The 15,482-nt window shown below is 45.6% G+C and overlaps 1 protein-coding gene across 1 annotated transcript in view; it reads right to left on the bottom strand.

Annotated features, from left to right (window-relative positions):
* Positions 1 to 296: 296 nt before the first annotated feature.
* The window catches only part of LOC125532703 (histone-lysine N-methyltransferase 2B-like), a 52,798-nt gene continuing 37,612 nt past the window's right edge, over positions 297 to 15,482 (bottom strand). Inside the window, exon 10 of the mRNA XM_048696655.1 lies at positions 297 to 793. Coding sequence (XP_048552612.1) covers positions 297 to 793 — 497 coding nt within the window. The remainder of the gene's footprint in view (positions 794 to 15,482) is intronic.

Raw genomic sequence — 15,482 nt, forward strand, 5'->3', positions numbered from 1 at the left:
GCGGCAGCGGCTGCAGGCAAGATGAACAGGGGACGGAGAGGCACGGCTCCAGGCGCGGGACGGCGGCCTCCGACGATTGGACGACGGCGGACTTGGCGCAGGAGGTCCACACTACGCGAGGGGAGGCGTGCGAGAGGAGGCGATGCAGGCGAGCAACAACTCTGCTCGATGCAAGGCAGCAGGGGCGTTCAACGCAGGCGGGGAAGTAGTGGGTCGGCGAGGAGGTGCTGCAAGGAGGCCTCGGGCGCCATGGCGGTTCGGGAGGAGGCGGCTTCGTCGCGGCTCGTCGGATGGAGCTAGAAGCAGAGGAGGCAGGGACTTGGCGCAGGGCAGAGATGGACTCGGAGCTCCGGCGGGACAAGGCTTGGCGGCAGCTTGGCGCCAGAGATGATGATGGAGAGGCACATAGGAGGAGGTCCTGGGGTCGAGGACGACGGATCCGTCCATTCCCATGGTGGAGCCGACGCGGAACCGGAGCTATTGGTGCCTGAAGCCTCCTGGACGCCATGGCGGGCTTCTTCGAGGGAAAAAGAGAGGGAGCCATATGTGAGAGGAGAAGGAAGAAACGGGAAGAAGGAAGGGAGAGGTGGCATGACGGGGCGGAGCGGTGTCACTGTTCCCTGGCCGCTGGATCGATCCAGTGTGGCTGGTGCCAGCGGCGATGCTGGTTGGCCCGGCGCTGAAGACGAGGTGGAGCTGTGGTTGGTGCGGGGGGGAGATGAGGAGGGGATGTGGGAGGCGCCCAAGGGAGAGAGTGGCGGCGGCGGTTGAGGAGATGGATGGGACATGGGGGCTAGAATTTGGGGATTAGTCTAGGGTTGCCACTATATATAACAATAGGATTTTTGGGTAGGGGCTAATCCGGTCCCTCCGACTTAGATCGGATGCCCGAGATAAATAGGCTAGGGAGACAAAAAGAAAAAACGAATATGTTTTGTAGATGTTTGGGGATGATCCGGACCCATCGGTGACGACCGCTTGGGTTGGGTCCGGGACAGCTTTCGGACGCGCGCGCGAGGATGGCCGCGGACATAACCGAGAGAGGTTAGGTTGGGCCCGGCGGTAAGTAGCGGACTGTGTAGACGGACTAGAGAGGGAAAGCCCGACAACAGTTTTCGGAGACCGAAAACGTCCGACGTTAGACCGGCTACACTGCCGCTATAGTTATCCGTTGGGGCATCAAACGAACTCCGAATGCGATGAAACTTGGCAGGCGGCCTACCTACAACATAAAAACACCGCACACCAACTTTCAACCCATTCCGAGAACATTTTTTGGCCACTTATAAAATAATATTTCGGAGGTGTCGCGGGCGCGTGCAAGTGTGTCTGGGCTCAGAACGGACAACAGAAAGAACTGGGAAACCGGGACGGATGCAGGTTTTGAAAACATGATGATGCAATGCACATGATGACATGATAAGATGCAACACGCAAGCGAATGACATGGCATGACGGCGAATAACTAGAAGACACCTGGCGCAACGGTCTCGGGCAACTACCTCCGGCCCCCGCGGCCCGTTCCGCCCCGCCGCCCGCGCGTCCGCCACGCCCGGTCGCCGCCCTCCGCGCCACCGCCCGCAGCTCCTCGCCGGCCGCCGCCCGCCTCCATCGCCGCCCTGCCGCGCCGGCTCCTCCGCCACCCTCGTCCTCACCTGCGCCGCACCTCGCCGTCCAAGATCGCCGGCCACCGGATCCGGCCTCCTACGCCCTGGATCCGGCGAGCTCAATCTCCGGCCATCGTCGCCTCCGTCTCCGGCTACTCCTCCGCCGAACCTCGGGCATCGCGCACTCAGATCCAGATCCAGAGAACTTAGGGTTGACCTTGTTTTTTTCCTAAGTCTGCAACATTTTCAAGCACTATTCTACATGCCATATCTCCTCATCCGTAGCTCCGTTTTGGGCGTGCCATATATCAAAATGTTTGCCTGGATGTCCTCTTCATTTTGTTCCATTGCATCGTGCGTGTTTGGATCCATCTTGATGCCCTAGTGACTGTGGCAAGAGTGCTTCATAATGTTACTCCCTGGTTCTTATCAGTTTATGTGCATTTGTCATTTTTGCCATGATTATTGTGTGCTGCATATGAGCATGAGTTCTACATGTGTTTTGGGCTATGCCATGCCATCTTTACAGGGGTGTATGCCACGTATTTTTGTGATCAATTTGGTGACTAGCACAAGCATGCAAAGTAGCTCTCGCGATGTTGCTGATTTCAGGGACTTAGATTTTCACTAAGTCATTTCCCTGATGTTATTTTTATGCCATGTATTCATGTTGATACAGAGTGATCCATGCTTCTTTTAAGTATGTTCAGTAAGGATGCTTTTGACATATGGTTATTCTCTATCCATCCATGCCCCTGTTTGCAATTATGGAGTGCCCTTGTATGACTCAATCTTGCTCTACTTGTGCTATAAAATGTTCCTGGCAGATTGTTTACATGTTAATCAATTTTGCCAAGGTTGTTGTAGTTGATCCATGCATGATATGAGTTGGTTCTTGCCATGGTTAGCTTCTTGAACATGTCTTCTTACTGGGTGTATGCTTAGTTTGTCATGCAATGCCTTGTGTTGAGTGCATCGAGCTCAGAAACATGCCTACGTAACTCTGTTTATGCCATGTCCAGTTTTCTGCTAAGTCTGAATCTGTTAACGAAACTTGCTATGTTTACATCGGTGCCATCATATCTTATGATCCTTTTTGACTTATGGTCAGTAAGGGACTTTTGTTATATGCTTTGAGTAGATTCATGCCATGCCTTTGTTTTCTATGTTCTGTTCCTGTAGCATGTTGATACCTTGCTCTAAACATTGCTTCCTGATGTTAATTCCTGACATGTTGTTATTTTCACTAAGTCCGTGATGCTAATATCTTTTGCACTTTTTCCATGCTTGTTTGAATCTGCTCTTGTGTGATTTAGCCATAGGTCAGTGTTCATCTTTTGTCAAGCATCTTGAGTAGATCACTGCCATGTGCTTTGTTGCTATGTTAGAGTGCAGTAGCTTAGTTTCTTGTTGCATTTTAGATGGCATCGTGCTGTTAATCGCAGAATTGTGCCATTCTTGTTTTGCTTGCCATTTGCAAACCGTGCATCCGATTTTGGCGATCTTTATATCGATTTAGACCGAAATCAACTCATCTTTTTAGTGGCACACTTGGTTTGCCAAGTTGAGGCCTGGTTCAATCTTTTCCTTTCGGAGCACGCATATGCATTGCATATCACATCCCGCATATCATGCCATGTTTTGCATCATGTTGCTTGCGCATTGCACCGTGGTTGATTGCGGTTTCCTTTGCTTGTGTTCTTGCCTTTGGTAGAGCAGGGAGACGAATTCGTGATCGAGGAACCCATTGAGGACGCTTACGAGGATCAAGCTTATGTCAACTCGGAGAACTTTGCAGGCAAGATGACCATACCCTCGAAATCACTTCTATCTTTGCTTGCTAGTTGCTCGCTCTATTGCTATGCCGCGATACGTACCACTTGCTATATCATGCCTCACATATTGCCATGTCAAACCTCTAACCCACCTTGTCCTAGAAAACCGTTGTTTGGCTATGTTACCGCTTTACTCAACCCCTCTTATAGCGTTGTAAGTTGCAGGTGAAGATTGGATTTTGTTCCTTGTTGGAACATGGTTATTGTTGGGATATCATTATTTTATCTTGTTTACTTTAATGCACATATAAACTTGGTAAAGGGTGGAAGGCTCGGCCTTATGCCTGGTGTTTTGTTCCACTCTTGCCAGCCTAGTTTCCGTCATACCGGTGTTATGTTCCTTGATTTTGCGTTCCTTACGCGGTTGGGCTATAATGGGAACCCCTTGACAGTTCGCCTTGAATAAAACTCCTCCAGCAAGGCCCAACCTTGGTTTTACCATTTGCCACCTAAGCCTTTTCCCTTGGGTTCCACGGACTCAAGGGTCATCTTTATTTTAAGCCCCCCGGGCCAGTGCTTGTCTAAGTGTTGGTCCGAACCGAGTAGACTGCGGGGCCACCTCGGGGAAACTTGAGGTTTGGTTTTACTCGTAGGATGTCTCATCCGGTGTTGCCCTGAGAACAAGATATGTGCAGCTCCTATCGGGATGTCGGCGCATCGGGAAGAAGGGTGGAAGGCTCGGCCTTATGCCTGGTGTTTTGTTCCACTCTTGCCGCCCAAGTTTCCGTCATACCGGTGTTATGTTCCTTGGTTTTGTGTTCCTTACACGGTTGGGTGTTATGGGGACCCCTTGACAGTTCGCTTTGAATAAAACTCCTCCAGCAAGGCCCAACCTTGGTTTTACCAATTACCTCACCACCACCTACTTTTTCCCTTGGGAGTCACGCTCCCGAGGGTCATATTTATTTTAACCCCCCAGGCCAGTGCTTCTCTAAGTGTTGGTCCAACCTGAGCGATGTCCGGCGCCCCCTGGGCAACTAGGGTCTATGCCAACCCGATGTCTGGCTCATCCGGTGTGCCCTGAGAACGAGATATGTGCAGCTCCTATCGGGATTTGTCGGCACATTCGGGCGGCTTTGCTGGTCTTGTTTTAACATTGTCGAAATATCTTGTAACCGGGATTCCGAGTCTGATCGGGTCTTCCTGGGAGAAGGAATATCCTTCGTTGACCGTGAGAGCTTGTGATGGGCTAAGTTGGGACACCCCTGCATGGTTTGAACTTTCAAAAGCCGTGCCCGCGGTTATGGGCAGATGGGAATTTGTTAATGTCCGGTTGTAGAAAACTTGAAACTTAACTTAATTAAAATGCATCAACCGCGTGTGTAGCCGTGATGGTCTATTTCCGGCGGAGTCCGGGAAGTGAACATGGTTCTTGTGTTATGCTTGAACGTAAGTAGTTTTAGGATCACTTCTAGTTCACAACCGTTGCTTTGCTTCTCTTCTCACTCTTATTTGCGTATGTTAGCCACCATTTAAGCTTAGTGCTTGCTGCAGCTCCACCTCACTACCCTTTCCTACCCATAAGCTTAAATAGTCTTGATCTCGTGGGTGTGAGATTGCTGAGTCCTCGTGACTCACAGATACTTCCAAACAATTGCAGGTGCCGATGATATCAGGGCAGGTGACGCAGCTGAGCTCAAGTGGGAGCTCGATGAAGATTGTGTTCGATGTGTTGTTTTGTTTTCTCGTTGATCAGTAGTGGAGCCCAGTCAGGGCGATCGAGGACCTATTCATTTGGAGTTGTCTTTATTTTGGTTCCGTAGTCGGACCGTGATTGTATCTGGAGGATGTAATGCTATATTTATGTATTGTGTGAAGTGGCAATTGTAAGCCAACTCTTTATCCCTTTCATATTTAGTACATGAGATGTGTAAAGATTACCCCTCTTGCGACATGCCTACTATGTGGTTATGCCTCTAAGTCGTGCTTCGGCACGTGGGAGATATAGCCGCATCGTGGGTGTTACACCTAGATATTCATATTGGCTCCCGCATATTTCACGAAGATCTTTATCGGTCAAGCCGCATAACAACATACATTGTTCCCTTTGTCATCGGTATGTTACTTGCCCGAGATTCGATCATCGGTATCTCAATACCTAGTTCAATCTCGTTATCGGCAAGTCTCTTTACTCGTTCTGTAATGCATCACTCATTAGTCAAATTGCTTGCAAGGCTTATAGTGATGTGCATTACCGAGAGGGCCTAGAGATACCTCTCCGAAACTCAGAGTGACAAATCCTAATCTAGATCTATGCCAACTCAACAAACACCATCAGAGACACCTGTAGAGCTTCTTTATAGTCACCCAGTTACGTTGTGACATTTGATAGCACACTAAGTGTTCCTCCGGTATTTGGGAGTTGCATGATCTCATAGTCATAGGAACATGTATAAGTTATGGAGAAAGCAATAGCAGTAAACTAAACGATCATTGTGCTAAGCTAATGGATGGGTCAAGTCAATCACATCATTCTCTAATGATGTGATCCCATTAATCAAATGACAACACATGTCTATGGTTAGGAAACATAACCATCATTGATTCAACGAGCTAGTCAAGTAGAGGCATACTAGTGACACTCTGTTTGTCTATATATTCACACATGTACTAAGTTTCCGGTTAATACAATTCTAGTATGAATAATAAACATTTATCATGATATAACGAAATATAAATAAAAACTTTATTATTGCCTCTAGGGCGTATTTCCTTCAGTCTCCCACTTGCACTAGAGTCAATAATCTAGATTACATTGTAATGATTCTAACACCCATGGAGTCTTGGTGCTGATCATGTTTTGCTCGTGAGAGAGGCTTAGTCAATGGGTCTGCAACATTCAGATCCGTATGTATCTTGCAAATCTCTATGTCTCCCTCCTTGACTTGATCGCGGATGGAATTGAAGCGTCTCTTGATGTGCTTGGTTCTCTTGTGAAATCTGAATTCCTTTGCCAAGGCAATTGCACCAATATTGTCACAAAAGATTTTCATTGGACCCGATTTACTAGGTATTACACCTTGATCGGATATGAACTCCTTCATCCAGACTCCTTCATTTGCTGCTTCCGAAGTAGCTATGTACTCCGCTTCACACGTAGATCCCGCCACGACGCTCTACTTGGAACTACACCAACTAACAACTCCACCATTTAATAAAAATACGTATCCGGTTTGTGACTTAGAGTCATCCGGATCAGTGTCAAAGCTTGCATCGACGTAACCATTTACGACGAGCTCTTTGTCACCTCCATAAACAAGAAACGTATCCTTAGTCCTTTTCAGCTATTTCAGGATGTTCTTAACCGCTGTCCGGTGATCCACTCCTGGATTACTTTGGTACCTCCCTGCTAAACTAATAGCAAGGCACACATCAGGTATGGCACACAACATTGCATACATGATAGAACCTATGGCTGAAGCATAGGGAATGACTTTCATTTTCTCTCTATCTTCTACAATGGTCGGGCACTGAGTCTGACTCAACTTCACACCTTGTAACACAGGCAAGAACCCTTTCTTTGCTTGATCCATTTTGAACTTCTTCAAAACTTTATCAAGGTATATGCTTTGTGAAAGTCCAATTAAGCGTCTTGATCTATCTCTATAGATCTTGATGCCCAATATATAAGCAGCTTCACCGAGGTCTTTCATTGAAAAATTCTTATTCAAGTATCCTTTTATGCTAGTCAGAAATTCAGTATCATTTCCGATCAACAATATGTCATCTACATATAATATCAGAAATGCTACAGAGCTCCCACTCACTTTCTTGTAAATACAGGCTTCTCCAAAAGTCTGTAACCATATGCTTTGATCACACTATCAAAGCGTATATTCCGAGGCTTGCACCAGTCCATAAATGGATCGCTGGAGCTTCCACACTTTGTTAGCACCTTTTGGATCGACAAAACCTTCTGGTTGCATCATATACAACTCTTCTTTAAGATATCCATTAAGGAATGCAGTTTTGACATCCATTTGCCAAATTTCATAATCATAAAATGCGGCAATTGCTAACATGATTCGGAAGGACTTAAGCATCGCTACGGGTGAGAAGGTCTCATTGTAGTCAACTCCTTGAACTTGTCGAAAACCTTTTGCAACAAGTCGAGCTTTGTAGACAGTAACATTACCGTCAGCGTCAGTCTTCTTCTTGAAGATCCATTTATTATCTATGGCCTGCCGATCAACGGGCAAGTCAACCAAAGTCCACACTTTGTTGTCATACATGGATCCCATCTTAGATTTCATGGCCTCAAGCCATTTTTTGTAATCTGGGCTCATCATCGCTTCCTCATTGTTCGTAGGTTCGTCATGGTCAAGTAACATCACCTCCAGAATAGGATTACCGTACCACTCTGGTGCGGATCCTACGAGGTTCTGTAGTAACTTGATCAGAAGCTTGATGATCATCATCATTAGCTTCCTCACTTACTAGTGTAGGAATCACTGGAACTGATTTCAGTGATGAACTACTTCCAATAAGGGAGAAGGTACAATTACCTCATCAAGTTCTACTTTCCTCCCACTCACTTCTTTTGAGAGAAACTCCTTCTCTAGAAAGGATCCATTCTTAGCAACGAATATCTTGCCTTCAGATCTGTGATAGAAGGTGTTCCTGAAGGAAATATGCCCTAGAGACAATAATAAAGTTGTTATTTATATTTCCTTATATCATGATAAATATTTATTATAAATGCTAGAATTGTATTAACCAGAAACTTAGTACATGTGTGAATACATAGACAAATAGAGTGTCACTAGTATGACTCTACTTCACTAGCTCGTGGAATCAATGATGGTTATGTTTCCTAACCATAGACATGAGTTGTCACTTGATTAACGGGATCACATCATTAGAAAATGATGTGATTGACTTGACCCATCCATTAGCTTAGCACGATGATCGTTTAGTTTGTCGCTATTGCTTTTTCCATAACTTATACATGTTCCATGACTATGAGATCATGCAACTCCCAAATACCAGAGGAACACTTAGTGTGCTATCAAACGTCACAACGTAACTGGGTGACTATAAAGATGCTCTACAGGTGTCTCCCATGGTGTTTGTTGAGTTGGCATAGATCGAGATTACGATTTGTCACTCTGAGTATCGGAGATGTATCTCTGGGCCCTCTCGGTAATGCACCTCACTATAAGCCTTGCAAGCAATGTAACTAATGAGTTGGTTACTGGATGATGCATTACGGAACGAGTAAAGAGACTTTCCGGTAATGATATTGAACTAGGTATTGAGATACCAACGATCAAATCTCGGGCAAGTAACTTATAGATGACAAAGGGAACAACGTATGTTGTTATGCGGTTTGACCGATAAAGATCTGCGTAGAATATGTGGGAGCCAATATGAACATCCAGGTTCTGCTATTGGTTATTGACCGGAGACGTGTCTCGGTCATGTCTACATAGTTCTCGAACCCGTAGGGTCCGCATGCTTAACGTTCGGTGACGATCGGTATTATGAGTTTATGTGTTTTGATGTATCGAAGGTAGTTCGGAGTCCCGGATGTGATCACGGACATGACGAGGAGTCTCGAAATGGTCGAGACATAAATATCGATATATTGGATTACTATGTTTGGACATCGGAAAGGTTTCGAGAGAGTTCGGGCATATACCGGGGTACCCGAGGGTTACCGGAACCCACGGGGAGTCAATGGGCCTTAATAGGCCATAGTGGAAAGGAGGAGGAGGCGGCCAAGGTGGGGGCGCCCCCCCCCAAGCCCAATCAGAATTGGGAGGGGGGGGTCTCCCCCCTTTCCTTCTCTCCTTCTCCCCCTTCCTTCCCTCTCCTACTCCAACTAGGAAAGGGGGAATCCTACTCCCATCGGGAGTAGGACTCCCCCTTGGGCGCACCTAGGAAGCCGGCCCTCTCCCCCTCCTCCACTCCCTTTTATACGGGGGAGGGGGCACCCCATAGATAGACAAGTTGATCATTGATCTCTTAGCCATGTGCGGTGCCCCCCTCCACCATAATCCACCTCGGTCATATCGTAGTATTGCTTAGGCGAAGCCCTGTTCCGGTAGCATCATCATCACCGTCATCACGCTATCGTGCTGACGAAGCTCTCCCTCGATACTCTGCTGGATCGTGAGTTCGTGGGACGTCACCGAGCCGAACGTGTGCAGATCACGGAGGTGTCATACTTTCGGTACTAGGATCGGTCGATCGTGAAGACGTACGACTACATCAACCGCCTTGTCATAACGCTTCCGCTTACGGTTTACGAGGGTATGTAGACAACACTCTCCCCTCTCGTTGCTATGGATCACCATGATCTTGCGTGTGCGTAGGATTTTTTTTGAAATTACTGCGTTCACCAACAGTGGCATCCGAGCCAGGTTTATGCGTAGATGCTATATGCGCGAGTAGAACACAAAGGAGTTGTGAGCGTGGCTATATACATATTGCCTGCCGTCACTACTTGTTTCTTGATTCGGCGGTATTGTTGGATGAAGCGGCCCAGACCGACATTACGTGTACGCTTACGCGAGACTGGTTCTATCGACGTGCTTCGCACACAGGTGGCTGGTGGGTGTCAGTTTCTCCAACTTTAGTTGAATCGGATTCAATGAACAGGGTTCTTTCTGAAGATCAAAAAGCAATCACTATACCGCGTTGTGGTTTTGATGCGTAGGTAAGAAAGGTTCTAGCTCAGCCCGTAGCAGCCACGTAAAACTTGCAACAACAAAATAGAGGACGTCTAACTTGTTTTTGCAGGGCATGTTGTGATGTGATATAGTCAAGACATGATGCTAAATTTTATTGTATGAGATTATCATGTTTTGTAACACAGTTATCGGCAACTGGCATGAGCCATATGGTTGTCGCTTTATTGTATGAAATGCAATCGCCATGTAATTGCTTTACTTTATCACTAAGCGGTAGCAATAGTCGTAGAAGCAATAGTTGGCGAGACGACAACGATGAGTGCAAATAAAGAACCACTAGGATGCGTGCTAAGAAAGATTCCTTTATAAGAGTGTGTTCTTCTAGTTTCCATGATAATAAAGATGAAGATCTAAAAGTTATTGATGTGTCCCCTATTAAATCTTTGTTTTGCAATATGAATCTTGATAATGATGGGACTGAATATGATCCACCTTTATGAAGGAAATATGCCCTAGAGGCAATAATAAAGTTATTATTTATTTCCTTATTTCATGATAAATGTTTATTATTCATGCTAGAATTGTATTAACCGGAAACATAATACATGTGTGAATACATAGACAAACATAGTGTCACTAGTATGCCTCTACTTGACTAGCTCGTTGAATCAATGATGGTTATGTTTCCTAACCATGGACAAAGAGTTGTCATTTGATTAATGGGATCACATCATTAGAGAATGATGTGATTGACTTGACCCATCCATTAGCTTAGCACCCGATCGTTTAGTTTACTGCTATTGCTTTCTTCATGACTTATACATGTTCCTATGACTATGAGATTATGCAACTCCCGTTTGCCGGAGGAACACTTTGTGTGCTACCAAACGTCACAACGTAACTGGGTGATTATAAAGGTGCTCTACAGGTGTCTCCAAAGGTACATGTTGGGTTGGCGTATTTCGAGATTAGGATTTGTCACTCCAATTGTCGGAGAGGTATCTCTGGGCCCCTCTCGGTAATGCACATCACATAAGCCTTGCAAGCATTGCAACTAATGAGTTAGTTGAGATGATGTATTACGAACGAGTAAAGAGACTTGCCGGTAACGAGATTGAACTAGGTATTGAGATACCGACGATCGAATCTCGGGCAAGTAACATACCGATGACAAAGGGAACAACGTATGTTGTTATGCGGTCTGACCGATAAAGATCTTCGTAGAAAATGTAGGAACCAATATGAGCATCCAGGTTCCGCTATTGGTTATTGACCGGAGACGTGTCTCGGTCATGTCTACATTGTTCTCGAACCGTAGGGTCCGCACGCTTAACGTTACGATGACAGTTTCATTATGAGTTTATGTATTTTGATGTACCGAAGGTTGTTCGGAGTCCCGGATGTGATCATGGACATGACGAGAAGTCTCGAAATGGTCGAGACATAAATATCGATATATTGGAAGCCTATATTTGGATATCGGAATCGTTCCGGGTGAAATCGGGATTTTACCGGAGTACCGGGGGGTTACCGGAACCCCCCGGGGGTTATTGGGCCTACATGGGCCCTAAGGGAGAAGAGGAAAGGAGGCAAGAGGTGGCCGCACGCCCCTCCCCTCCCTAGTCCGAATAGGACAAGGAGAGGGGGGCGGCGCCCCCCCCCTTCCTTTACCTCTTCCTCCTCTTTCCCACTTCTCCTTCTCCAACTAGGAAAGAAGGGAGTCCTACTCCCGGTGGGAGTAGGACTCCCCCTTGGCGCGCCCTCCTTGGCCAGCCGCCCCCTCCCCTTGGCTCCTTTATATACGGGGGCAGGGGGCACCCTAGAACACACAAGTTGATCTTCGTGATCGTTCCTTAGCCGTGTGCGGTGCCCCCCTCCACCATATTCCACCTCGATCATATTGTAGCGGTGCTTAGGCGAAGCCCTGCGACGGTTGAACATCAAGATTGTCACCACGCCGTCGTGCTGACGAAACTCCTCCCCGAAGCTTTGCTGGATCGGAGCCCGGGGAGCGTCATCGAGCTGAACGTGTGCCAAGAACTCGGAGGTGCCGGAGTAACGGTGCTTGGATCGGTTGGACCGGGAAGACGTACGACTACTTCCTCTATGTTGCATCAACGCTTCCGCTTCGGTCTACGAGGGTACGTAGACAACACTCTCCCCTCTTGTTGCTATGCATCACCATGATCTTGCGTGTGCGTAGGAAATTTTTTGAAATTACTACGTTCCCCAACAGTGGCATCCAAGCCGAGGTTTTATGCGTTGATGTTGTGCACGAGTAGAACACAAGTGAGTTGTGGGCGATATAAGTCATACTGCTTACCAGCATGTCATACTTTGGTTCGGCGGTATTGTTGGATGAAGCGGCCCAGACCGACATTACGCATACGCTTACGCGAGACTGGTTCTACCGACGTGCTTTGCACACAGGTGGCTGGCGGGTGTCAGTTTCTCCAACTTTAGTTGAACCAAGTGTGGCTACTCCCGGTCCTTGCGAAGGTTAAAACAGCACCAACTTGACAAACTATCGTTGTGGTTTTGATGCGTAGGTAAGAACGGTTCTTGCTAAAGCCCGTAGCAGCCACGTAAAACTTGCAACAACAAAGTAGAGGACGTCTAACTTGTTTTTGCAGGGCATGTTGTGATGTGATATGGTCAAGACATGATGCTAAATTTTATTGTATGAGATGATCATGTTTTGTAACCAAGTTATCGGCAACTGGCAGGAGCCATATGGTTGTTGCTTTATTGTATGCAATGCAATTGCGCTGTAATGCTTTACTTTATCACTAAGCGGTAGCGATAGTCGTGGAAGCATAAGATTGGTGAGACGACAACGATGCTACGATGGTGATCAAGGTGTCGCGCCGGTGACGATGGTGATCATGACGGTGCTTCGGAGATGGAGATCACAAGCACAAGATGATGATGATGGCCATATCATATCACTTATATTGATTGCATGTGATGTTTATCTTTTATGCATCTTATCTTTCTTTGATTGACGGTAGCATTATAAGATGATCTCTCACTAAATTTCAAGATAAAAGTGTTCTCCCTGAGTATGCACCGTTGCCAAAGTTCGTCGTGCCCAGACACCACGTGATGATCGGGTGTGATAAGCTCTACGTCCATCTACAACGGGTGCAAGCCAGTTTTGCACACACAGAATACTCAGGTTAAACTTGACGAGCCTAGCATATGCAGATATGGCCTCGGAACACTGAGACCGAAAGGTCGAGCGTGAATCATATAGTAGATATGATCAACATATTGATGTTCACCATTGAAAGCTACTCCATTTCACGTGATGATCGGTTATGGTTTAGTTGATTTGGATCACGTGATCACTTAGAAGATTAGAGGGATGTCTTTCTAAGTGGGAGTTCTTAAGTAATATGATTAATTGAACTTTAATTTATCATGAACTTAGTCCTGATAGCATTTTGCAAATCATGTTGTAGATCAATAGCTCGCGTTGTTGCTTCCCTGTGTTTATTTTGATATGTTCCTAGAGAAAACTAAGTTGAAAGATGTTAGTAGCAATGATGCAGATTGGATCCGTGATCCGAGGTTTATCCTCATTGCTGCACAGAAGAATTATGTCCTTGATGCACCGCTAGGTGACAGACCTATTGCAGGAGCAGATGCAGACGTTATGAACGTTTGGCTAGCTCAATATGATGACTACTTGATAGTTTAGTGCACCATGCTTAAACGGCTTAGAATCGGGATTTCAAAGACGTTTTGAACATCATGGACCATATGAGATGTTCCAGGAGTTGAAGTTAATATTTCAAGCAAATACCGGAGTTGAGAGATATGAAGTCTCCAACAAGTTCTATAGCTAAAAGATGCAGGAGAATAGCTCAAGCAGTGAGCATGTGCTCAGATTGTCTGGGTACTACAATCGCTTGAATCAAGTGGGAGTTAATCTTCCAGATAAAATAGTGATTAACAGAATTCTCTAGTCACCATCACCAAGTTAGTAGAACTTCGTGATGAACTATGATATGCAAGGGATAACGGAAACGATTCCCAAGCTCTTCGTAATGCTGAAATCGACGAAGGTAGAAATCAAGAAAAATATCAAGTGTTGATGGTAGACAAGACCACTAGTTTCAAGAAAAGGGCAAAGGGAAGAAGGGGAACTTCAAGAAGAACGGCAAGCAAGTTGCTGCTCAAGTGAAGAAGCCCAAGTCTGGTCCTAAGCCTGAGACTAAGTGCTTCTACTGCAAAGGGACTGGTCACTGGAAGCGGAACTGCCCCAAGTATTTGGCGGATAAGAAGGATGGCAAAGTGAACAAAGGTATATTTGATATACAGATTATTGGTGTGTATTTTACTAGTGTTCGTAGCAACCCCTCGGTATTTGATACTAGTTCAGTTGCTAAGAGTAGTAACTCGAAACGGGAGTTGCAGAATGAACATAGACTAGTTAAGGGTGAAGTGACGATGTGTGTTGGAAGTGGTTCCAAGATTGATATGATCATCATCGCACACTCCCTATACTTTTGGGATTAGTGTTGAACCTAAATAAGTGTTATTTAGTGTTTGCGTTGAGCATGAATATGATTGGATCATGTTTATTGCAATACGGTTATTCATGTAAACTAGAGAATAATTGTTGTTCTGTTTACATGAATAAAACCTTCTATGGTCATACACCCAATGAAAATGGTTTGTTGGATCTCGATCGTAGTGATACACATTTTCATAATATTGAAGCCAAAAGATGCAAAGTTAATAATGATAGTGCAACTTATTTGTGGCACTGCCGTTTAGGTCATATTGGTGTAAAGCGCATGAAGAAAATCCATGCTGATGGGCTTTTGGAATCACTTGATTATGAATCAGTTGATGCTTGCGAACCATGACTCATGGGCAAGATGACTAAGACTCCGTTCTCCGGAACAATGGAGCGAGCAATAGATTTGTTGGAAATCATACATACTGATGTATGTGGTCCGATGAATATTGAGGCTCGCGACAGGTATCATTATTTTCAGATCTTCATAGATGATTTGAGCAGATATGAGTATATCTACTTGATGAAACACAAGTCTGAAATATTTGAAAAGTTCAAAGAATTTCAGAGTGGAGTGGAGAATCATCGTAACAAAAATAAAAGTTTCTACGATATGATCGCGGAAGTAAAATATTTGAGTTACGAGTTTGGCCTTCAGTTAAAACAATGTGAAATAGTTTCACTACTCACGCCACCTGGAACACCACAGTGTAATGGTGTGTCCAAACGTCATAACCGTACTTTATTAGATATGGTGCGATCTATGATGTCTCTTACCGATCTACCACTATCGGTTTGGGGTTATGCATTAGAGACAGCTGCATTCACGTTAAATAGGGCACCATCTAAATCCGTTGAGACGACACCGTATGAACTA

This window comes from Triticum urartu, chromosome 1 (genome assembly GCF_003073215.2).
Source record: "Triticum urartu cultivar G1812 chromosome 1, Tu2.1, whole genome shotgun sequence".
In the NCBI taxonomy this organism is placed as follows: Eukaryota; Viridiplantae; Streptophyta; class Magnoliopsida; order Poales; family Poaceae; genus Triticum; species Triticum urartu.